At 39.2% G+C, this 25435-nt stretch overlaps 2 protein-coding genes across 5 annotated transcripts in view; both read right to left on the bottom strand.

Moving 5' to 3' along the window:
• Nucleotides 1–237: 237 nt before the first annotated feature.
• On the bottom strand, nt 238–2152 carry GPR75 (G protein-coupled receptor 75). Its single transcript, XM_080587569.1, has one exon. It carries the CDS (start codon nt 2022–2024, stop codon nt 399–401), a length of 1626 nt encoding a protein of 541 aa, XP_080443695.1. The 5' UTR covers nt 2025–2152; the 3' UTR covers nt 238–398.
• A 6514-nt stretch (nt 2153–8666) lies between these two features.
• Nucleotides 8667–25435, bottom strand: part of PSME4 (proteasome activator subunit 4) — a 77322-nt gene continuing 60553 nt past the window's right edge. For all 4 annotated transcript variants that reach the window (XM_080587494.1, XM_080587493.1, XM_080587491.1 and 1 more), the window contains 16 exons: nt 24807–24888; nt 24078–24231; nt 23510–23579; nt 22688–22813; nt 22201–22353; nt 21359–21463; nt 20430–20521; nt 19913–20044; nt 19135–19343; nt 18745–18830; nt 17672–17800; nt 17223–17378; nt 13234–13396; nt 12033–12166; nt 10920–11058; nt 8667–10272 (listed from right to left, as the gene is read on the bottom strand). In XM_080587494.1, coding sequence (XP_080443620.1) covers nt 10924–11058; nt 12033–12166; nt 13234–13396; nt 17223–17378; nt 17672–17800; nt 18745–18830; nt 19135–19343; nt 19913–20044; nt 20430–20521; nt 21359–21463; nt 22201–22353; nt 22688–22813; nt 23510–23579; nt 24078–24231; nt 24807–24888 — 1926 coding nt within the window. In that variant the 3' untranslated portion in view covers nt 8667–10272; nt 10920–10923. The remainder of the gene's footprint in view (nt 10273–10919; nt 11059–12032; nt 12167–13233; nt 13397–17222; nt 17379–17671; nt 17801–18744; nt 18831–19134; nt 19344–19912; nt 20045–20429; nt 20522–21358; nt 21464–22200; nt 22354–22687; nt 22814–23509; nt 23580–24077; nt 24232–24806; nt 24889–25435) is intronic.

The raw sequence follows: 25435 nt of genomic DNA, 5'->3' as shown, positions 1-25435 counted from the left end.
AGATAATACTTCTGGCACAGCCTCAGATTGTACTCTGAGATATTTTGTCTCGTAACGTAGCAAATCACGTAGTTATAGCATTAACATCTTTTTAACATGTCCATTGGTAAAATTTTGTAACAAAAACATCCTCGTGTAATGATTCCAAATACAAGTCTAAAATACTGCCCTCTCTGACTTGCCACAGAAATTCAAGAAAACAACACAGAAGTAATACCCTAGCATTCACTTTGAATGCAAATAGCTAGATATTAATACTAGTGTTGTTGTTGCCTTTTTTTTTAAATTAGCAGCAGTAGAGCAACACAGTATAACTGTGTTTAGAATAATCATTAACAAAAGCAAAGATGAGGACCCACTAAACCAGCTAGATCAGAATCAGAACTGCTTTCTCAAGGTTACACTGAGGGTACCGGTATCTGCTTGGTCGAAGCACTGTCATAGTCTCGCACCAAATCATTGGTGGTGTGATAATGCATGGCAATGTAGGATTTGGTAAATCCAAAAGTTGAGTTCACTGGCTGTAAGCTATTTGGGGTGCTCACTTCCTGGGAAGGGCTGCTGTTATAGATACTGTAATAGGGCTCAATTCGGGTGTTCATGGGGGTTGAGCTGCTCTGTGCATAGTGCTGATGCCCAAAAGATGCCTTGGGACTCAGCACGCTTTCCTTGGAATGACTAGGACCACAGGCTTGATCCACAAGCTTTTTCTGAGGTTTTGGAGACAACATGTATGCTGAATTGGTCTCATGGTGGGATGACTTATTCCTATTGACTTCCAGGCTGCCTTTGCCCATGGCTTGAAGCCTTGTCTTCTGCTTGCAGCAGAAAAAGACAAGGGCTAGGTACTGCAGGCACCAGAGGACTCGTCTCCGAAGTCCAGCGCTGTTGCGGGAATATATAAAAGGATTTAATCCAGATTTGAAAAAAATGAGGGTAAATCCACAGAGCTCAAACTGGTAAAGCACAAAGCCACCACTGCTGGACAGCATGTCCTGCACCAAAGAGATGCCCAGGGGCAGGCAGCACACCAAGACAGAAAGCACAATTACGACGCACGTCACCACTGCCTTAGAGTCTTTGGCTGCGGACAGGTTGACCGCTGACACAAGCTGGAGTCGGCTGGTGGCAGGGGCTGGCGGCAGGCCAAGGTGCTTGGTGTAGCTGTGCGTCTGGATGTGTTGTGGCTTGCTGGAGCTCTGGTTCCTGTACAAGGCAGGCAAGGCGCTCTGCATGCCCTCCTCAGCCCCAGCGGAAGGGGGCCCCACGAAGGGCTGGGGTCTGGAGGTGTCCATGGCCACCACGGGCGGGCACTTCCTCACCTGGGCGTTCCTCCGCAGGGCCTGGGCGATCATGACGTAGGAGACGGACACCACGGCCACGCAGCAGATGAAGTCAGTGACATAGAGGTAGAGGATGATCTTCCCCTCCCCGCTGGCAAAGCTGGACATGGGCAGGCAGAGGCGGGAGCCACGGGTTTTCAAGGTGGCCAGGGTGGCCAGGGTGAAGCTGGTGGCCCACAGGAGCAGGGTGAGGAGCAGGGTGCAGGGGAAGGAGGTGGCGCGGTGCGGCTGCTTCCCCAGCACCATGCGCAGCCGGTGCAGGGCAATGACTGCCACCGTCTTGAGCGACATTATGATGAAGCCGGAGCTGGTGAGGTGGAAGGCGAAGCAGAAGGTACCCGGGGCGCCTCGGGCCGAGTCGAAGAAGAGGACGAAGGCAAACATGGGGGCGGCCACCCCGCAGATGAAGAGGTCACAGAAGGAGAGGTTGAGGATCATGAAGTCGAAGTTGGTCCTGAATTTCCTGAGAGCCGGGTCGAAGAAGGACAAGAAGACGATGAGGTTGCCGTAGGAGCCCAGGCAGAAGACGAGGGCCAGCAGCGAGGCGCAGGCCGCCAGGGTGGCCGTGTGGGTGCCCTCCCGCAGCCCCCCGGCGGCGCTGCCGTTCCCGCCCAGCGGCAGCAGCGTGGCGCCGGGGGGCTCCTCCTCACCCCCCGCCGGCAGCCGCCCCGACGCGTTCATCTCCGCCCGCCGCCTCACCGCGGCCGAGGCGGGCCCATGGCGGGGGCCGCTCGCCGCCGCCGCTCTCTCAGGGCTGCCCGCGGCCAGGCGCCGCCCGCCCCGCCATGGCGCCCGCCGCCGCGGCCCGGCCCGGCCCCTTCCCCGCTCGGCGCCGGGGCCCCGGCGGCGCCTCCCGGCCCCCGCCCCGCTCCCCCCGGCGCGGCGCCGGCGGCTGAGGCGAGGCCGCGGAGCTCGCACACGCCCCGGCGGCCCCACGGCAGCGCCGCGGCCCCGCCGCCCCGGGGAAAGGCTGAGGGGCCGGGGGGTGAGACCCCGGGCGAGAGGGAGGAGGAGAGCAAAAGGAGGCGACAGCGGGCGCGGCCGCCCCTCGGCAGCCGCTGAGACACGAGGAGAGAACAGGGGCCTGTCAGCGCCCGAGCTCGCCGCTGGGTGCGGGGAGAGCCCCGGGGGGAAAGGGGCCGGGGGTGATGCTCGAGCAGCAGCTGCCCCAAACCCGGCTGCTTCAAGTTAGTGCCCTTGGACTTCGGTTTTGATCTAGTCCTTCCTGCGATTTCCACCTGTCTCCACCTTAACATGTCAGATTGTCCGTCCGTCCTCCAGCGGCAGCACCATCCTGCACTGGGCACCGGCAGCCCCAGCCCAGGGACAGGCACTGCAAAGCCGAGAAGCCAGCGCAGAGAATGCAGCTGGAGGTTTTACGACAAGTCAGGTCCCAGCCCTGCCCTTAACAGGACACCAAGTCAACAGCTGGCCACTCAAGGCTTCAGCATTCTTCCGTGTTGACTTAACACCAGTACTATACCTGCCCCAAAACAAAACTGTTTACCATAAAAAGTTAAGGCAGTTTTGCATGCTGCATCTTCTCTTGCTTGCACTTCTGCCCTGCTTTCCTGTGCAAACTGAGCAGGGTTGGAATACCCTTCCTTGCTGGTGCAGAGTCTAGAGTAAGGAAACATCCATGTTCCTGTAGCAAATAAGAATATTTAAAAAAAATAGTAGCAGTAAATGGATAAAGAACAAATACAGTATAAATATTAAATACTTTAAATGGGAGTGCTGTATTTGTGAAGTGATGGTGTATTGGATGTCTCAACATTAAGTGGATCATTTGGAATCACTTACATGGGCTAGGTGATCATGAAAGACTCAGCACACGTTCTCCAAACCCGCAAAGGGCCGTGGTAGGCAGACACAACAGAAGGACTTCAATGTCAGTCATCTCTGCTGTTTTCTCACTGAAAGTCCAGCCAGGTAAAGGCACAAAAGTGCTGTGAAAATACAGCAGATGCAGTACTTCTGACTTCTGCATGGGCACTTGTCCTATAGTGTACATTCCCACATAGACTCATATATATCAATCTGGATATCATCTTAATAACCTTCCTCTACCCTCATCGATCCTGCAGAAGGATGGTGGTGCTTTGCAGAAGCATCAAGGCAGCGACAAGAGTGTTAGATTGCCATCTGACAGCTTGTCAATGCTACTTGGTAGTTTATTTTTCAACACATTTCTTTCTAAAACTAAGAGCAATTTCTTTCAGTAAACCTATGACTCACAAGAGCAGGCAGGCCAACAAGCCTTGCATGCTAAGCACAACCTCCAGCTGGCAATCCGTCCAGCCTTATTATGTGGTCTGCTGCTGGGAAAAGCTAGCAGCCATCAGAGCAGGCTGCAACCTGGGCACCTCGGTCAGGGGCATTTCACATTGTTTTTGTTCTTAAACTACTTGCAATGAAGATGGACAAAACCCAGAACATCACATCCATGTTTTCCTGGGACTTCAAGCCTCTCAGCTTGCCTATCACTTTTATTTTCACTCTTGCTTGTATTTTTGTTCTCCAGTCATAGCTAATTTGAGTTCTGTGGGTGAATCCTGGCCCTTCTGAGTATGATTTTTTTTCAGTGATGAGCTGCGATCTCCCTGAGTTTTCTTATTTATGAACATCAGAACATGCTTAACTTTGTGATTAAATGAGACTGACAAAACAGCAGTGTAATGCAAGAGTCAATTACTTCAAAGCGATTAATGCTGAGGAAACAGAGATGATTGTTCTCTGTAAGCAAAACTAATGTGAACACAATACCCGCATCCTTTCAGAGCAGGCAATGTACTGCACTTAGTTGTAAGCAAGACACTAAGAACTTGGACCTTAGTTTCACATTACGCCTAATGCCTGAGTCTACATTAGACTTGACTACTTCTGTGGTGTCACTTATCAAAAAATAGTAATAACACAACCTCTTGCAAAAATGTGAGTCCTTTAAGAAGATGGGAAAGGCTAATGTAATTCCAAATATTACATTATTTGGCCAAATGCTCAAGCTTGGCTGACCACAGTTAGACTTCCTGATTTCCCTCAGTTACTAGATTAGCAGGTAGAAGCGCACATAGAAGGAAAACTGCATATGCCTAATGGGACTTTTTTTTTTTTTGCAAGCCCATGTGTTTTAAAGGAGTTAGCAAGAGACTGATCTCATGTGTGCTTTTGAAACCACTCTATGAGAGCCTGAGTACTAAATCCACTTTTCAGATCTGTAAGACTTGGACCTTACAAAAAAGGTATTTAGAACTAGCTATGTGCAAAATGCCAGATATCTGCCATTTTCTAATAGTAAATAGTTTAGCTTGTCACTCATCTCATTAACACAGGATTTAGGCACATGAAAAGCAAGGGTTTTTGTTTTATTAGGTATTTTATACCTCTATAGTTATGAACTGTAGTTTGAAATGAAGGAATAGGTGTTAGCAGTTACTATAGCCTGCAAGTCTCCAACATTTCAGTAGAAAAGCACGAGCCTGGATAGAACTTCAGTGACGTGTTCAAAAATGCTGCAGATAGCAGCATGCACTCAGCTGAGCGCCCATGAAGACTACGGGAGGCAGTGAGCAGAAGGGAACTCATTGGAACACAGGTCCTGCAGTCTGGGAGCGAGGGGACGAACTGAGGCAGCACACATCTCCATGGGAAAGTGAGACACTGCACGGTCCCTCTTGTTCAGCCCCTTTTTAAAAGAACTGCCAAAGTTTGGGGCGGGGGACAAGAGCAGGGGAAAAAATGAGTGTAGGTTTTGCAAGGCAGCAATCACAGGAGCAACAACTTTTGCAGCACCTCACACAAGGTACTAGGATATTAACTCCTACTTTATAGCACTCTCAAGGCCTTCCTTAAACCAATTTGTAAAAAACCAGCTCTCTAGAACTATGAGGCATCTTAAATATTTGTCAGAGTTCTCAGCACGAGGCGAAATTCTGTTCCCAAGACATTTTATTCGAAGTGTCAAATCTTGTACATATTTACCACAAGAAATTGTAGTTACTTTAATTGTGGAAGCCTGCCCGCCCCCTACCCCAACGAAAGTGGGTCAGTGCCTCATCATTTTAACAAAACAGCTTTAGGGGAAAGATGCTGGAGTAACAAAAGGGCGAATTAACCCAGAAGAATAGAAGTAAAAGCCAGGTAAGGAGAATATACTGGTTTTAAGTTTTTCTCTCGATAGAAACCTTTCTGCATGAACTCATTGAGGCTACTCCGTAAATTTATTGCTAATCTCACTAGACTTAATGTCAGAACAGATTTATTGAGTTTACTGCCTTTTTATTTTATTTATTTTTATTATTTTTTTAAGGTGTATACCAATCAAAAATGATTGCTCCTATTTCCCTGTACACCTCTCACTATTCCCCAAGGACAGCGGGTGCCCTCCTCCCTCTCTAGCAGCAAAGTCTGCCCCGCTAATTTATAGAAAATATCTGCAGTGATGGTGCTAAGAGCCCAAGCAGGAAAAGTAGGCCTAACTTCCACAAGCAAAGGCTGAAGAACACATCCAACCTAGAATTAGAAAAATATCATAACCCGCAAGGCTCTCTCTTTCACTCTTTGAACAGTCTGCCCCTTCAGGATACAAAGAATTCCTCTAATCACTGTGCTCTAATCCATCAGAAATCACTGATAATTTTGCTAGCAACTTTTGTAGGCAACTGTCTGAGCTTTCATCTGTGCTGGGAGAACCCCTGATTCAAGAATGCTTTGACTAAGAGTTATTGTCCTTCCCAGGGAGAGAACAGTAACCTTTTTTTTAACCTCAGCTCACGGAATTCTAAATATCTTTTAATAGCTCTGGGAGGCACTTGTTGACCAAGAGAGAAGAAAAAAACCCTCAGAGCAAACCAGGTGTAATTTGCTCATAATTTGTGTGCATTGCCTTAAACATCTTAGCAATATTCTGCATCTCCCACACAGTTTTGAGTTTTCTTCTGTAATAGAACTGCCAGTTCCTTGCAGTAGGCTGAAATTACCTCTGCCCTAGCACCTCAAAAGTACCTTGCTGGATTAAAGACCATGAAACCTCTTCCCCAGAGCATGGTTACCTCTAGCCTGCAGAGAACCTCAAAGTCTAAGTTAGGTTTAGGTTAACTTATCCCCCCCTCACTGGAAAAACATGTCCCCCACCCCAAACCTGTGTAGCAATGTGACTGTACAGCAAGTATTTTGTGATGGGGAATCCACAAATGCTGCATTCCCACTACTGCACAATGCCAGTGAGAATGTAAAACAAATTAGTTGATAATTCACAGCAGGGCTAAAGTTAAAATCCTGCAAGGACAATGGTTAACAAAACATTCTATGGATCAATACTTCCCCCTCTCCCCCCTTCACCTTACCAGGTTGTCTCTTCTACAGCACAGTAGAAAAGGAAAGCAGAGTCTCTGCTGCAGGATTCCAGGAATTCTGAAGCTATGGAAGAAACTGTGAGACTGAGTGGAGAATATGGGATGCTGGGGACGCCTAACTGAAAAATCGATAGGAGAGACATCATACATGTGTACCAAGGACAGAACTCCCAGTAGTAGGCTGGTTTAAGAAGTAAAAAAGATGAGAGGGCATAAACGTGGACATGAAAAGAACATGAGTCATAACGTTCCATATCAGATACATGGATGTTCATCCCTTTTCCTCCTTCATTTTCTTAAAATCCATACACAGATTATCTTGTTAGTAACATAACCCACCAATGCTGAGTCTGTAGTGCCACCCAAAACCAGTTCAAGTCTTATCAAAAGCATTATGCCTCTGCCGTGATTTCAGCAGGTTTTCAAATGCAGATGTACCCACTTGATTATGTAAACATAGGCGATTATTCCATTCTTAATAATTTAGCAAGGTAGCTAACTAAGTCACTGTAACTCAAACAAAAAAAAAAGGCACGGTGGTCACTGAGATTGCTTTTGCAGACTGACAAACGGTCAACTAAGGCTATCAAGGACATACCGGACAGTCTCCAACACCTTTTTTCATCTCCCTTACTGTTCAAGGGGAATAAAGCTATCTTCTCACTCTTGAAATGTCTCCCTCTGCAAACTGAGTCATTGCATTTTCATCTCTAAGGCTTTAGGCAAGGCCAAGCTGTTTCTTCCCTACTTTGAGAGCTGCAAGGAGACAGAGGAAAGCATCAGAAGACAGTCCATCTTAGGAGAAAAGTCCCAGAAATGTCCATGCCAGAATAGAGACTGGGGACTGAATGTTACTTAACAGTTCATCAGAACCAGTCATTAAGTGCTCAACAACTATTCAATCTAACAATAAAAAAAAAAAAGGCTAAGCAAGCTTTGTGAACAATCTTGTTTCTTGAGGAAAGGCCATAAGGTTGCCTTTGAGAGCAGTGATTTATAATGGAAAGTCAGTAATGGGAAGCAAGATGAAGTCCTGAGTGTTCTTCTACCCCACTCTCCTCTTTCATCATGTGATCGAGCAAAGTAATGGTAAGCCCAGAACTGATTGTGTGCACAGATTGCTTGGGGAAAGGTAGGGAACCAAAGCAGCAGAGAAGTTACGGTATGTGACAAATAACTCAAAGTTATTCCTACATCCTCAGAACAGAGGCTTTAATTTAATCTTTTGCCCACAAAGAGTCAGTCCAAGTTTGTTCATACTACCACATTTTACCCTACAGAACTGTACTTTGAACAGGCACTCTATTTTCTGGGGGATCTGTTTGGATCAGATCCCATCAGTAATTTATTACCAATTTATAGACAGTTACTGTGAAATAATACCACCTACTTATTTGCAACCATAGCTCTGACTAGAGAATGATTCCCTACTCAAGGCTGGATCCTCACCATCACAACTAATTCCAGCTGCAGTGACTACAGACACACAAGAAAATAAAATCCCAACTATGGCAAAAAGCAGCAGAGCTGGATCCTATTATTGGCCATTCCTGGTGATGACAAAACAACACAGATAATGTCTGCTATGATAGCAGTTAATCAGCCAACAGGTACTTTGAAGATCATAATTTGCTGCAAATACTTTCCAATACTTTCATTTAAGCAAAATAATCTTCTACTTCAAGCTAGCTTTTTAGACATAACATTTTTTCCAATTTTAAGCATACTTCTTAAAAATTTTTTTTGCAAGTCTCACCAGGTGCAAGATATTTTCATGTAAAAATATAAAAGCTAGTGTCCCCACTCATTAGGACTACATCTTTAATTATCCTTAATGCTGCCTTAACTCAGTGCCAAGTTCCATGATAAACACACACGTCATACAAAAAGCTAAAAAGCACAGTAAACAACCTTAAGTTCAGTCTCAAGATAAGAAATTTCCACTTCAGAAATGCAAAAAAAAAAGGTCTTACAAACAATCCATTTATTGGGTCTTAAACTACATACACAATTGAAATAATAATTTTGGCACTACGCTATACAGTGGTTACATCTGTGTGCTGACACTCATTAAATACTGCACCAGGAACACTGCTGTGCTTTGAAGTTTGGAATGAGTCACACACTCAGCAGGTAGATCACTCAAAATGTGTCAGTGCTCCTGTAAGTCTGCATGAAAATTGAAACACACCAGCTTACGCATTATTTCCATGTACCTCACATTCTATGAATTTATCACATCAGAATATGTGATGTCAGCATTTAGAGATGGCCACAAATGTTTGTTAAAATCTGAATGAGACATAGTAATAAATGAGATACAAGAAAACCAAACCAAAACCTCTGCCTTTTAGACATGAAGAGATACTCTGTTAAAGAAAATAATTTAAAAAACTAATAATGGCATTTGATTTGATACAAAAGCCAGAACTACTGCTGTATTAACATCTAAGTATGAATCTTTACAAATTAATCTCACAATGGTATTATGTAAAAGGTTGCAAACTGTACAATGTTTTGCCAATGCAATGCCTCTACAATTTATACAGTCTTTTACAACTATGTAACACATATTAAACATGTTGTTAAATAGCCAATAGATACCAGTCTCTGAATAAAGCTGCAGGCAAAAAAAAAACATACAGAGCTTCCACAATCTTTGAGCGAGGTATGCTTGCTCAAATAATGACAATCTTTATGAGCACACGCAGTTAAAAATAGTCAGCCATTCAGCGCCTTTTCACACTACACATACATTTCATTCTGTAAATTCAACCTTCACTTCATAGTCCATGATTTCTTACCTGTGGGCTCTAATTATGTAGAAATACCCATAGTCTTTCACCCTTAAAAATATGCAGATAATCATAGATTTTTATTCCACACGTGGTCAAGCTATCTAGACCTGGCCATGCAGTAAGAGCTTTCACTCCCCACATTTTGTCCTGCCATCATCTATACTGCACAGACAAGATCAGCTATTTACATTTCAACAAGATACAAAAAGGCAATCCTGCCCTGAGGTGGACTGAATGATATAGAGCCCTTCATTTGACGGGCACTGAAATCCAAGTAGTGAAAAATAAACTCTGAGAAAGATTAAGTTCCTGGTCTTTTATGTTGACTAGATAACAAGATGCATCAACAGAACTGGAGATCTTCACTGAGTATATTCTGATTTGCAGCACTCTCTGCTTCTGCATAGCTTGGATGTCAGAAACAGCTGGGAAGAAGGGTCAGAAAAAGAGGGTAAGAAATGTGCAGTGTAAGTCACTGTGTGCAATAAAGCAGGAACAAGACTGATGTGTAATGTGGGCCAATGAAAAGGGTCTTTCAATAAACTCATGATCAGGCTCCATGAACACAGTTACAGGGAGACTACAGGACTCCCACAGCTGCTCCCCAGGGAGGTGAAATTCTTTTTGAATAGTACCAGGCCTTTATGTATGTATTTAAAAGTGGTTTTGATTAGGCATCAGGATTTCCCACACAAAGTTTTCTACATGATAAATTTCTTTCTGAGTTTCCTTTATTTTGCAGAAAGGCTCCCACATCCTCATTTTTCCAGGAGAAGCCTGAAATAAAAATAATTCAAAACACAATTACTGCTTCATGCTATTACCACAGAACAAAATGAAAACAAATTAAAATTTATCTTCAAATACCGTCACAAAACATAACGGAAGACATCAGAATCTTGCAGCTTAACTAAGAGAAACTCTGGGATTGAATTTGCTCTTTCTGGACATGTCTGTGTGAAGAGACCTATTAGGAAAGCCATACTGCAGAAGAGGGAACAGTTTGTCCATGGTTATTTCCCATCATAACACCTAGAAGATATACTGTACCAGGTAGCAGGCTGAAGTCCTCAGAGATATCACAAGTACAAAGCATCAGGCACTTGGCCTCTAGTGAAACTGACATGCATTTGAAAGGCAGCCAACTGGCACAAAATGGTGAGAGGGAACACCCATATTCAAGAAGAGTGTCCTATCAAATTTCTAATGTAATATAGGGACACATGAAAAAAATGGGCAACAATAGTTACCCCAAATAAATCTGATCCTGAACAGAACACTGGGGATGCAAGGAGCTTGTATTTGGTGACGGCATTCTCCCTGTGGTTGAAAGATTCCTTCCTACACTATGTTAGATTGGAGAGCTAGAGTAGATTTCATAAGACCGCTGTTTCTGTTAATTTATGCCAAAAAAAAAATCTTACCTATCTATGCATAATAGCACGGTGAAACCAAGAGGTCGGTAAGCACTAGTAGCTGGTCATCTGTGAACTGCTGTTTATGCTCCTGCCAGTTGTCATGATGGGTCCTCCGGAAATTTGACAGTGTTTTTTTCACAGTCATCTGCACAGGAGACAATCAGTATTGATCTGTATCAATTGTAGATTTAAGCTCCATGGCAAAACAAATGTTAAACAAAAATAATACTGAGAGAAGTGTTTGAGCAGCTACAGAAGCTAGACTGGCTCTGAAGAATTTAGTATTTTAATTTTTTCAGTTCTGGTTATAGTCTTTTGACTAGCATCACAATTCCAACATTCTTACAAAATGAATTCTTTGACCAACAATTTCAAATTTGAAAAAAAATTAATAGCTTCTTGTGAAGTATATGTGAAATTGTTTTCCCCTTTTCCTCAAGTTTTTCAAAGGAATGGTTCAGGTCTCAAAACATGAGAAACAGTGGATGAGTCTAAAACAGAAGGCACGCAGAAAAATCAAATCAGAGAACAACAATCTTCTGTTACTAAAATAATTAAGTCCACTCAGTTCAGTTTCTTGATTCAGGAAAACACACCATAGCAAAGTCTGTTAAATCTAAGGAATCCTTCAGCAAGTAAATTCATGTTTAACACAGAAAAGGTCAAGAAAACAAAATACACAAAGCAAAAATATAGTTAAAGTAACTGCTTCACTAAAAACTCATTTCTAGAGTTGCTTATGAAACCTTGTTTTAAAAATTTTAGTGTTTTGTTGTTGTTGTTCAGTTTGATATTTTCTAGGCACCCCCCCCCCCCCCCCCCAATTCTATCTTTGTAGGTATATATAGAAGTAACAATTTTAAGATAAAAAAAGACAAGCAAAACTATTTCCTCACTGTAGGTATAGCTCTTGCAGCTTTTTAAGCTTTAAGTTTGAAAGCAAGAACAGGAATCCCACAGAAATACTTGAAAGTCTGTCTGTGAATTAAACTATATACTTAATACAAAGCAGCAGAAAGTAAGTTTCTTAATGGCATTTTTAAATTTATATATAGGAAAGCAGATGAATAAGCATATTTTAGACATGGTATACTAAAGAGTAAAATGAAGTGTTTTTACCTCAATAGGTTGAGGATCGTTAAGATGGGCGCTGAGATCCATTAAGAGCTGTGGCATCCAGGTGGGTACATCATACGGACTTGACAAAATACACGCACTAAGTCCTAGCACACCGGCATGGCGTTTAACCAAGTCTACAATTACAGAATATTACATTTGGTAAGGTGCAACTATTTTATCTAAGCCATCACTTCATGAGACAGTCAAACTTAAAGTTTTTTTTCTTTAAAAAAGAGAAACAAAAAGCAACAACAACCCTGGAACATTACAAAGATCTCTGCAGGAAACCAGATGGTTTTACAGACTGTATAGTCTAATTCACAGAAGTCTGTGGATCTCCACCTTGCTTCTGCTTTCTTACATCTTTAATTTTTAGTGGAAGAATGTGTAAAAAAATTCTGTAACTTCTGTATACTTTATAAACATTTCAAGAGAGCTTCTTTGATAAAAGAACCTAAGTATCTATACAGTAAGTTACTCATGAGCTATATCTCCATTGTTCCCAAGTTAAGAACGTTCTCTCAAATATCAGAGCTACTTGATGACATGGAAACTCAGTCTTTCTGGGTCAAAGGAACGTGACCCAGACACACTAATTATAAGGTCAGGAAGCCAGGCCTCTAACAAAGGTTAACTAAGTTTTGTTAAAAACACACTGCTAACAAACAGAAGATAAGGTAGGTGAGCAGTGAAAACATGTTGTGGCAGCTAAGAAATTATATTTACTGAGGAAATAAATATCCCCCGTCATCTTAACTATGTCAAGTGTGTACAGGGGAAATCAAATAATCTCTTAAGTTTTAATTCTGGGAGAAGTAGTAAATTAATTTAACCTAAGAATACATTGTGTATTTTTTTTTGTAGTATTCTTATTCATCATTTATGCTGTATAGCAAACTCTCAAAGCACTTCTCAAAGATTAGGACTGCACTGTATTCACAGAAACAGAGAATAAGGTACATAAGAACATGTGGTTACCCATTACAGGTTACGAATGCTTAGAAAGAAAAAAATTTGCATGGGCAACCAGCCTTGTGTTTCTCCGAGTTTGTGTTTATTTTTAAATATTGCTTAATCACAGGATAAACCCAATTCTATCTGGAGTGCTTGCAGAATAACCATTTAAGAGTAGCAAAAACTTTTTATTTCTTCCAAAGCTGCTCTCAAAATATATGGTTTTAGTCTGAAACAATCTTCTTACCACCAGAAGGAATTGTATCCACAGCTGAACCCAGGTCTCGCTTTCGTTTTTTTGGCAACCTCATCTTGCACAGCTGTTCAAAGTGGGTCTGCATGGGAGCATCCATAGTGAGGAAGTTGCACTGTAGAAGACCACTTAGAGTGGTAGCAGCCATTTCTCTCACCTATAACCAGAGACAGCACATACCACGGTTACTAAGCAAACATGAACAGCAAGAAACAAGTTTTTATTATGTTTTTAGGCACATCTGATTTGGCCAAGTTACCAAACTCTGACCAAGAAACGTTTTAAAAATACTATCCTGTTATCTCAGATAATAAACTACTAGCTTACCATATGGCTCGTAACAAAATTAATAAAAAAGTGTTCTACTGCAATACAGAACTACCTTTACATAATTTGTTAGAAAGTGACGTACTACTTAAGCAAATGCTGTAATTTAACTCAATTGTCAAGAAATACCTATCATAGACTAGATTAACTTTACATAGTTAGAAAATACCTTTAAAACACGATACCCATCCCAAATTCTCTATCTGCTTTACAAAATTTTTAAGTCTCTGTATTAATGCTAGCTCTTTTTCAAGAAAAAAAAAGTATACTTTATTCAAAAGCATTCTTCCCTCCCATGACCTACATGTATGTGAAGACATTAGAATTGACAAAAGCAGAAGAGCCTTTCCAAAAGCCTATGTTCACAAAATGTCATCCAAGCTGATTCTGTTCTACCCGTAACACAAGAATTTTTTGAGAAGTAACATGAGGTTAATAAATGACGATTAACTTCAGTGCTTCACGATCAACAATTCAGTTCCTTAATATTCCAGCATTATTTACTTGGTTGACCTGAGTAACAGTATTTTTGTGTGTGAATTTTTGTTTGTTTTTTAAACTACTGGAATAAAAATGGAATCACAGGAAAAAATATTCCTTTTTAACATGGAAACCCAAACAAACGAGACTAAACTCAATTTTCATCTAATTGCCAATTCATTCAAAATAGATTTGCTTTCCCATTCCTTATAAAATAGCTACTATGCACTGCTAGTGGATTACAAGTACAGACAACTAAAACCCAATCACTTGCTAGCAAGTATAACCCCATCAGTCTTACTAATTCACGTCATCTATTCAAAACCCCCACAGAGCATAAAGTTATAGAAGTGTAAGACCATATTTAGTTTGGATTTCCTTAGGAACTCTCTTCCAAATTAAAATAAATTGCAGGCTGACAAGAACATTTACTAACTCGAAATCCAAATCAGCTTGAAACACTGACAGCAGTTGACAGATTTACTGGTGAGTACATACTGTTACCACCAACTGTAAACAGAACATTTGTCTATGTGGAGTACAAACACCCACCAACACTCTGAATCCAATGTAGCAGATTATAATAAATTATATCCTTGAACATAGTGTTCTGGACTTCCACAAAGCAGTGAGTTTAGCTGCTAGTGCTACAATAATTAAACATAGTAAGTTAACAATAAGCTCTTGAGACTTCACTTCATTTCACTTAAATTTCTACAACATATTATTCAAACATAATCTACTTTGTTAACAGCATAAAGAAATATGAAGAGAAAATGTGCCAGAATTGCTTATCAGCAATTTGTGAGTCTCTGAAGAGCCAAGCTATTAAATGAAACATGATGTGCTAATGCAAAATGCAGAACAGGAAGAAGCTTGGCTGTAAAGTGAGCAAGCTCCCCAGTGAATTGTACTTGTTTACATCATTATTCGCTGTATTAGAACTGTTTTCATTTATAAATTAATAATCTAAATAAAAGGAATGCTTTGCTGCAAGGAATACCTAGAAGCAAAGCCTTTAAAATGACATTAAGAAGCTAATCAATCACCACATCTGACACTAAATAATTTACAGATCATCATACTCACATGATTTATAGAATGCAAAAACCTAAAAGGAGCAGCAGAAGAACACACTTCCAACCAAGCATCCAAGCATGGTTTTTTGTTTTTTTTTTTTTGGTAGGTGCTATTCAGAACTGACTGACCAAGGTCTACAAAACTATCACAGTATCAAAGCAAAAAGTAACAAGGCAAACACCATTCAACAGCACAAGCAAAACTTACGTGTAGTATTTGCAAGGAACAATTTACACAAAAAAGAAAATACTCCAGTTACTGTAATATTGCAGTGTAATATGGAAAATTCTTCAAGACACGTAGGTACTATGTATATAGTATATTGATCTAGGAAGCTATCTGGGTAGGTGTTTCATATGGTTTCATATTTTTATAAATTGAATTCTGGCTGATAAAATTGTAAAAAAATGCATGCTTTCAGATTAACTTAGTTATCACTTGAAACTTATAACCTGAGATTGAACACAGTCACTTTCACTTCTCTACTTCTGAGTACGTAGAACAATTTACTGCAAAACATGCTTCCCAACAGCAAATCATTCCTGCTGCTCCCTCCATCTGCACTGACTGCATGAAAATTAGACATGACATTCAGCACTGGTTATACTGCTGTACACAGAGACAATTTTCTGGACTGCCTTCTCTTTCCCTTTACTAGCAGCAGGGTCACATTAGTGCCTACAGCCATAGCAGTCCAGCCAAGTCCGTTGACCTTCCAAAGTAGAATTTCCTATAATTCCATTTAAGTACAGCACCCTTTAATCCTCGACACATATGCTTAAAGCTGGATGCATGGAATTTGTACTTGACAGAAGCCAGACTGTCCTATCACCCATGTTCACTATGCATTGCTGTCACACTGCTATTTCACGTTCACCGTAGCCATCTGAGATTGTCATTTGTGAAAGTCTTTGCAATCATTTTACAAAACAGCAACAAGGAAAAAACAAACGAAAAATACTAGCAATATTAAAAGTGTAAACTGTATATTAAAACAAAAAACAAGGTGGGCAGGATGATTAGGTCAGGCACCTTTTATCAAAATAAGCAAAAAAAAGTCTTGAAAACCGAGAGCAAAAAATCTCAGTTCCACAGGGTAAAGATACCAAACACTACTTAAAGCAGGGAGTCCTACTGAAATGGTACTCATCTTAAAAATCCAGCATTTAACAATAAATAAATAAATAAATAATACTCTGCAACATACTGCACCTTGCCAATTATTTTCAAGAACAGGCCAGATTTTTTTTTCAGAGAAATGTGAAAGCTTCCATGGTAACATCATGATCCTAAGTGGTTATGAACACAGGTAAGTTTTTGATTTGCATCTCTGCAGTACAGAGGAATACTTTTCTACATTAAAAATAATTAAATAGAGTATATTAAAGTGAGTAAAAGGTATTTTTCTAAATTATATGAGATCATGAGGTAAGTGTTCTGACCGGTATGTGCAACAACTTAGCTAGGACTGCCAGCTTTTGCTTTCCAGATCATTAAAACAAATAGTGACACGAATCACGAGAGGTCATATGAAGACTAGTACTGGCACGGTTGGTAAGCAGTCTAAGTGCTGTTCTCTAAGTATTTACATGTACTTATAAAGATTGTAATGTCAAACCTTTTCAGCCATAAGTTTTAACTCATATATTCAAATTATTTTCAATTCCCTGTTCACAAAAGTAAGCTTCACATCTCAGGTAGAACTGCTGCTTTAAATGTAGCTTCAGGAAGAACTAAAGCAGGACTTTTATTTTGGCAGAGGTGTATCACACTCCACAATTTTTGCCTTCTTCTAGAAAGAAAAAAGCACTGAAACATCCCAAAGAAGGATTTCATTGATATTTGCTAACAGTGCAAATACAAATAACCACCACCAATAAATAAATACCATACCAAAAAAAAACAAAAAGCATTGCAAACGGTGCAGGGGAAATGGAGCAGATGGTAGGTTAACGCTGAAGATTCTTCGCTGAGCTTGAACATGATCAAACATACATAAACTCATGTCACTTAATACAAGCCTTCGCTTCTGTGTATTTGTACAGAATTTGTATTTGTGAAAGACATTACTTGTATTCGTAAAAGATATTACTTACTTCAAGCTGTTCATCTTCCAGGAGTTTTATAACCAGCCATCTAATGTCATTCACTGCTTCTTCGTTGTTGAGAAAGATAAAGAGATTGTAGAACACCATGGTCTGGAGGTAGGTTAATATGGTATACCTAGCATGCCAAGAATTGCTTCTTGCCGTCTACAAGTAAAAAATATATAATAAATATTAAAAGAAACAAGAATGTGAAGAAGACCAAGTAGGAGACAAAGCTAACAATATTTTTAAAAAAGCTTTTGGGAAGAGTTGAAATTAAGGTAACCTTCCTCTTTCAGACATTTTTTGTTTCGTGCACTCTTAATTTCCAAAGCATACATTTTTTATTTAAACATTCATTTATAATAATAATGGTTAGATCAAACAAACAAAATAACAAAGCTACTGCACAACGCATCAGAAAGCCTGAAGCTTTGAGCTGTTTTGACCAGACTTACTTGTTTTAGCACCTGAAGTACCAAAGGCACTTGCTGAGGATACAGCAAACCCTGAGACATTAATGATAAACACATCTTTGCATCTCTTTTGAGCTCATCATAGCTATTGTCATTTTCTACTGGTGCAATCTGTAGAACAAGATCAAAGATGTGGAAGAAAAAAAGAAAAAGCTAACGTCAGTAATAAAGCATTGCTAACAACTGAATCCTGGAAAAAGTTTAGTCTCTTGGAAGGACAATGATAGGAAATTTTCCTAGGTTATCTAGGAAAAAAATGAATCAATATAATGTTAAAATATTCTCAGCAGTAACCTCTTGAAAATAAGTGAACAGAATTGAGATCCCTGTTCACTTCAGAAAGAGTCTACCTGATAGAGTTAAGCATTTCTGTACTGCACCATGTATTATCCAAATTGTCTGGCTAGCATGAAGCTCTTCAGGACTAAATGGGTGCTATTACGCATTTTGTTCCCCAGAGCAATTCTTCTGGTGTGAGATCCAATTCATTTAGTATTTCAGACGTAGGTCCAAAATTGAAATCTTTATTAGTATTTCAAGTTCCTTTTTGTGCAAGTAAACTTCAGTTTGTGGTAACATGTTATTGTTGGATAATTGACTGATGTTTATACAAAGCAAAGACATGCAAATATGCATTATTTCAGATATACAACACTGAATGACCCAACTTCACGAAAGAATACAAAGGATTAGAGGTGCCACCATCTAGAAAGAATTGCTCAATCATGGAACAAAAGGAAAAAAATACTAAAGAAGTATTAGAACAGAAACATTCATTCATTCATTAATTCAACATGTTCCATTCCCACCCCTCCACCCCAGATTACAAACATACAGGACCATTCATCTACAACTCGTTATTTTCAGGAAACCATTTAGCAGGTTAAATTACCAGCTGTAAGTGTACATTAGCATAAAAAAATAGTTGGGGCCTCATCAATATGCATGTTTTCCATTGCTGATATTGTTTTTCTTTTTGACCAAGTGCCTTATAACTTCATATGTAACATCACGTTTTCAAACATGACTAATATAGCAGCAATTAAAGTGGATACCTTGAAAAACAAGGGTAAAAGCTGGAGTTGCTCCGTGACAGCTGTAGAGAAGGACCGTCCTGCACTTGCCATCAACCATTTCAGAACTATTTTAACAAAGAGAGCTGATCACTGAATAAGAAGGTAAAAAATAATAACAATCCCCCAACAAATTATACATCTAATTCATTGCTAGAGTAGCCTAGGAGTGGCTACATTAGTGGACCCGCGCTAGCAGTTACATTGGACCTTCTAAAGTTGACATTATAAACCTCAAACCTGAAACAGGTATCTCCTTGTTGCAGCACAGATCTGTGAAGCGCAATTCTGTATTGAAACTATATGATTTGCAGTCCTTAATCATCGTATCCTAACATACTTAATGAGGTTTATAAATGGGGGGTAACTCACTCGTTTTCAAGAGTTTAATGCCCTGAGTTCTCTCATCTTGTTCTCCAACTCCATTCTCTTCCATAACATGATTTTGAATTTCTTCATCTGCTTCCATGAGGGGTTTAAGATTTTCAAGTATTCGGGTGGTAAATTCATGGACACGAGGAGACTTAGTTGCAGCAGTATTTGGCAAGGAAACATCTATCATGAAAATGTAGGTCAACACACTAAAATAAAGCAAAGAAACAACATGCTTAGCACAACTATGGTTCAGAGAAATCAATTTGTTGATCTTGTAAGTACTAGATATCAAAAATCAAATTCCTCTTATCTTCACTCAAAGTTATGTAAAAAAAGCATATATTCCACACATTGTCTGTGTAGATATGTGAGTCAAGCATTGCTAAATAGTCACTGAACCACAACTGTCCCTCCCCCAAACAGATGTGCAAACAGCTCTTAAGTCATTAAAATGCTCTTTAACGAATTCCCTGTATAGTTATGGCTAATTAATTAGTTAGCTAATTAATTAGGCCCTGAGCAAAGTAAATTTGTTTCTAAGAGCTTTAGAGATCTCATACATAAAAATAATAAACCATATACATGAAGTAAAAATGGAGAAGCCATCTTAAGTTTCTGAAGCAAGTCTGTTAACAGTAACTTAGGTGATTTTTATATAGCAGAATTCACACAGAGATAAGTCACCGCTTCACTGTAGCTATTAAGTTACTCAGTTACCCAAATACTATGAACAGAAGAAATAAATAAAGCAAGAACTGCAGAAGAGAACACTGACCTTCCTATTCTCTCTCGGACATTTTTGTAAACCTGTGTGAGTTTAGGTTCCAAGTACTTCAGCAGTCTGTGCAACAGCTCTGGTACTCTCCATTCTTGCTGTGCAAGGCCACCTTGCAGTACATAAAGCCGGCTAGAAATAGGAACAATACATCTGTAATCATACCAAGTTGTTCCTCCCTTCTCTCGTTGTCCCCCCGCCCCAGCCTTGTTTTAAATGTTGAATGCATCAATGCATAAAAGCATCTTTGAATGAGCTTCATGCAAAGACCAGTAAACACTGCAGAATTAAAGAACAGTACTGCTGCTATGTTAGTTCCAAACCTTCAGCATTCTATTAACTAGATTTAAGGGCACAAAAAAAAATTAATGAAGGAACTGCCATTGGATAGGCAAACTGACTGAAAAGGAGTATTTTTGCTTCCTGCCTCTACAAACCATCTGGCACAATACAGTCTCAGTGTATTTTATCCATGCTCTTATTTCCTTCAGCCACAACAGAAGAGTTAAAATTTTACCATGCATCTACAAATGATCCTCCTTCACCACTCAATGGAGATTCCAACAGCAATTCAAATAACCAGTGCAGTTTCCTAGGATCTCTGCTCTCCTAAAAAATAAACAGGTTTCAGAGATATAAAACAAACCAGGGATTTGTATAATGTATAAACAAGCAAAGTTTTGACAGATTTTCTTGGCATATTTTGGGCTTACTCTACCAAGCAAGTGCAAAATTTTTTCAGAGTGAAGCTCAGTATGCAGAAAGTACAGTGAAACTACAAATGAAAACATGCTTTAAACTCTTTGGTAAATAGCGATTTGGAACAGAAAAACAATTTAGCTCATTTTTTTGACATATTTGAATAATCATGTTTGACACAGGAATTTTGCTAATTATTTGTCAGGGTTCTGGCTGACAAGTTATGCAAAATTTTGCTGAGTGACTTCAAAGAAGTACTGATCCAAGATATTTGTGGCCTATCATTTACCCTCCTTCTCAGACCCCACAAATCCCAGCCCACCACAGTGTGTAGACATTTTAGTTTACATTAGAAGATACCTAGAGACTAATTTTTCACAGCATAATCTTTCAAGAAAGTAAATGTAATTTGAAAAAAAAAGTGATCAGTGATAAACACACAGTAAGCACACACTTTAAGAGCATTATCCTTATACAGCTCCTCTAAAATACTTAGAAAGAAAATTAAGGCTTTATTTCCTTTCTGAAATGTTACATTTAACTGTCTGCAAAGGGCAGAAGAAAGCAAAGTTTCCTCAAAAGCTGTAAGATTTTAGATGAGTGGTAGTTTCATACTGTATTTACAGCTCTCAGCTTTAGCTGATAAAATATATCCAAACACTTCTAAAGCTCTTATTTACACATTATCTGTATAAAAAGCTATATCATCTGGATATATCTTTACAAGACTAAAAACGTACTACTTACACAGGAGGTTGCTATGCATGTGCCCCAATCATTGTATGTTTCCACTGTAATGTTGGATAAAGCTGTTCGAAGTAATGGACAGAGAAGCTTCCAAAGTTTTTCCACCTGCTCAGCAAAAAGGCAAAAGACAAGATTTGTCTATTTAAGGACAAAATGGCTGCCTAACCTGTGTGAACCCAATTCCTTCTATCTTCTCAAAACATGGAAAGAACATCATTTCTAGAAGCAGCTATTCTATAATGTTTGTAAAAGGGAACCAGTACAAGAGTTAAGATCTCAGGAATCATTTTAATTCTGTTTGCGAGGTGTTTTGAAATACTGTGGACTCCATATGCAACATATTCCCAGTAATTTCAATACAAACACAGAGACTGCACACACTTTACTTTTGGTAGGAGAGCAGTCTTGCACATCCAAAGGACTTTATTTTTTTCTTTTTTCTTAATTAAAAATCCAGTTCTCCTAGAATTACTTTTAATTACAAAAATGCATTTTAAAGTAATCTAGACAGCTAGGTCTGGGCTAAATAAAGATGTCATTGTCTGAGGTGAACATAAGCAGACTTATGCCAAACCAGGTCAGCTTTGCTACTTACTCAATAGCAAACTTCTTTATTATACCCTGTAGCATTTTACTATCACCTAGCAGTATACAGACACTACACTGAGCTATGAACTGCACTCAAGTTTTGGCAATGAAGCATTAAGTATTGCAACGTCTTCTAGTCCTTTCTTGGACTTTGGTGAGACATCAGAAGCCCTCAACTTCATAGGTTTAACATGTTTAATAATTCCAACTTATTCCTTAACTTTCAGGACTACTCAAAGACACTACTTCAGCACCTTCTCAAATGTCCAGTGTTTAGAACCTCTTATTAAGCCAGCTATAATTTCAGCAACACATCTCTGGGTGCTTTCATGGGAGTCTGACACAAGGCGTTCCAAATGGGGCTGAAGAACTGGCAAGAAGGCATCGTCAAAGTTTCTGAAAAGGCCCTGTAAAACAAGATGTGAAAGGGTCTTCAGTCATTATCAGTCTAAATCTTCTTTAGAAGAATGTATGATTGTGAAACACTTCAGATTTCAATATGCAGAAAGTGAAATTACATTGCTTTTCTAACAGAATTACATACAAGCACCTACAGACTTCTATATTATTCTGTTTCCATAAGTAGTTAATCAGAAGAAAGGATTAATGGGATTAATCATAGCAACATACATTTAAATCAGTATTTCTCAACTGTGAGAGACAAGCCCAGAACTGTGGCTTTTCCACACTCAGATAATTATCTACAAAAAGGAAGCAATTTAGTTATTGAACTCCACTTACCTTGAAAAGGCAAAATCTGCGAGGATTAAATTTGTCTTTTCCTTTCCTGTCTTCTAAAGACAGAAATTTTATTAACTGCTCGACAAACTTGGGATCAGAAAAATGATCATATATAATTTGTTCTGCCTGTAAAAGAAAAAAAGAAAAAGGATTAACTTTGCAGTGCTTGATTGCCAGAGTGATATCCCAATCTTTTCAATTTCCACGTTTCATTTTACTGCTGACAAAAATCATCCTGGGATTATCCATTTTTAACCCTCATTTCAGAGGGGATATTAAGTAACGCTGTACATGCCACTCGATTTTTATTCCCTTTAATGACTTCAGATCATCCTTCCTTTCACTAGAAAAAAAACCTACAAAATAGTAGCTTAGTCCTTAATTACCTTTGTTACAAACTCTGGTGAAGATTTGAAAGTGAACAAAAAAGCTATCGTTAACAGTTATTCCATGATCACTGACATTTATAAAAATAATCATTTCTTCTTGTATGCTAACACAGTTAAGTATGAAAATTAAGAAGAAAAATACTATTTAGAGGCTCTTTGGGGGATCTAGGCTTCAGAATTATCATCACTTATGGTTTGTTAAAAACAAGATTATAACCAGACAACCATGACACAGTAGTTGAGTTCAATCTCCATCTCTGCAACCAAGCAGAAAAAGTGTTTCCACACATTTTATGTATGCACTCTCCAAATTACAGATGATACTTAGATTAAGATAGAGTAGGGAACTTGATCTCTGTACCCTAACCTGTGGACATTATTAAAAAACAAAGTATTAAAGCAACACACAAATGAAACTCACTAAAACCCATACCTCTGTCAACTCATCTCTTTTTCTCCCAAGCTTTGGTTGCTGCTCAACTGGAGCATAAATTGTCATAGTTCTAAATGTAAAAAAAAAAAAAGTTAAAACGTTTCAAAAGAAAAGTAGAATAAAGCTTATATTTTTTTGTTCTCTATATTAAACTGGATTTATCAGCTACAACAAAGCAAAACTTGCAAGAAAATTTACAACAAAAAATCAAGCCTACCATTACGAAAGTACTGCTATAGCAAGTAATCCAGAATTATTAGTGATAAGACTACCACGCATATTTTGTGATCACACAATTTGCAAACACGCATGCTTCATTTAAAATCAGCATATAGTTTTAATGGAATAAGGTTAATAGGCATAAGTGCCTAAAGTATCCGCAAAACCTAAAGAGAAACAAGTAGAAACTTAAAAATAAAAATCAAAGGTGGTAAAGCAAGCAAGAAGAACAAAAATGTTTTTTTTTTTTCCCAGTTAAAAAAAACAAACAAAACACACATTACATCTCACTTTTTTTCCCCTTGCTTTTACAATTCTATTTTAATGTACATTTATTAATGGTACTCACTGAGGCCAGGTATAATAACCCCAGTGTGTCTTCTCCACAAAACAACATGACTCCCAGGCTTCCTTGGTCTTTGGTAAACTCCGACTGTCATAGTGCAGCCACTGGTTATCCAGCCTGTCACCAGCCTGAATACTGGAAGGCTTAGGGTTTCCACCTGGTTAAAGAGGAATTACTATTTCATCAAACTTGTTCACTGACAGTTCCAGCAAATGCCGCAACTTACTTCTATTATACTATTCTAAGAGCTTTTATGTCACTGCTCAGAGCCTTTTCCCCATCAAACATGTACAGATATTTGCTCTGTGAGATTAAAAGTAACACTGACAGAAATAGAAGATGACTTTATTAATTTATGCAAAGGTGCCATAGAAATGATGAATAAATAAATAGAAATGAAATAATAGAAACAATGGAAAAAGAATAAAAAGGCATATAAGTTATTCGCACAAATTACAAGGCTTTCTGAAAGCTTTCTGAAAGGAGGATGACTATAACCATACCTCTGAAGTTTTATTTCACCAAAAATAACAGCTTAATATAAAATTCCAGGTACAACACTGTTTAAAAAAACTAAGTTAATTAATATTACCTATTTTGTTTGGTTAAGACATTAATAACCAGAGGGAAATGAAAAGCTTGTGATTCTGTGTTTAATTTCACCAGAAAAATATGATTCTTTTAAACAATAAAAAAGTTAGTAAAGCATTTCTTATTTTGAATAAAACTTACTTATTTCATAGGGGCATATGGGCACTTTTTTGTGTGTCCTCTTAAGCTGCTTAAGAATACCAGCCACAGCCGAGATGGCCACCTAAATAAAGAATCAGGCATTAATGTATCCATTCCATACCTTTACATCATCTCATCATAGACATATTTTAAGCCAGCTACTCAGTGCCCTAAAAAGCCAATAAAGGTTACATCAAGCTTCACCATCCCAGTGGCTGATACTTCCCATAAAGCAGTAATTTTAGTCATTTCAGGGGATACAGGACATGAATTAAGCATGACCTTTGTATACCACAAAAATCTATCTCCCCCCTTATATTTTGGAGAAAAATGATGTGGCCATTACTTTCAAGCCTCACTGAGGAGACAAGCAGAAAGAAAGGTACAAACACAGCCGGACTCCCTTCAAGTAATAAGCTGCAGATAGAAAAATACATACTTGCAGAAAACATCCTACAATAAATAAGAATGAAATGTTTCATGTTTTCACAGTTTACAGACTTTACATCATTTATCATGGTTACAGCACTCCCAAAACTGTCACATTCTTAGATTAGGAACTTTTATACACATACACAGCTAGGAGATAGGGAGGAATGTACACCCCAATTTTTGTACTTTATCATGGC

Source organism: Anser brachyrhynchus (assembly GCF_964034855.1).
Source record: "Anser brachyrhynchus genome assembly, chromosome: 3".
Classification (NCBI taxonomy): domain Eukaryota; kingdom Metazoa; phylum Chordata; class Aves; order Anseriformes; family Anatidae; genus Anser; species Anser brachyrhynchus.
Note: the sequence above shows the minus strand (reverse complement) of the source record. Positions and strands in the feature narration are given on the sequence as shown.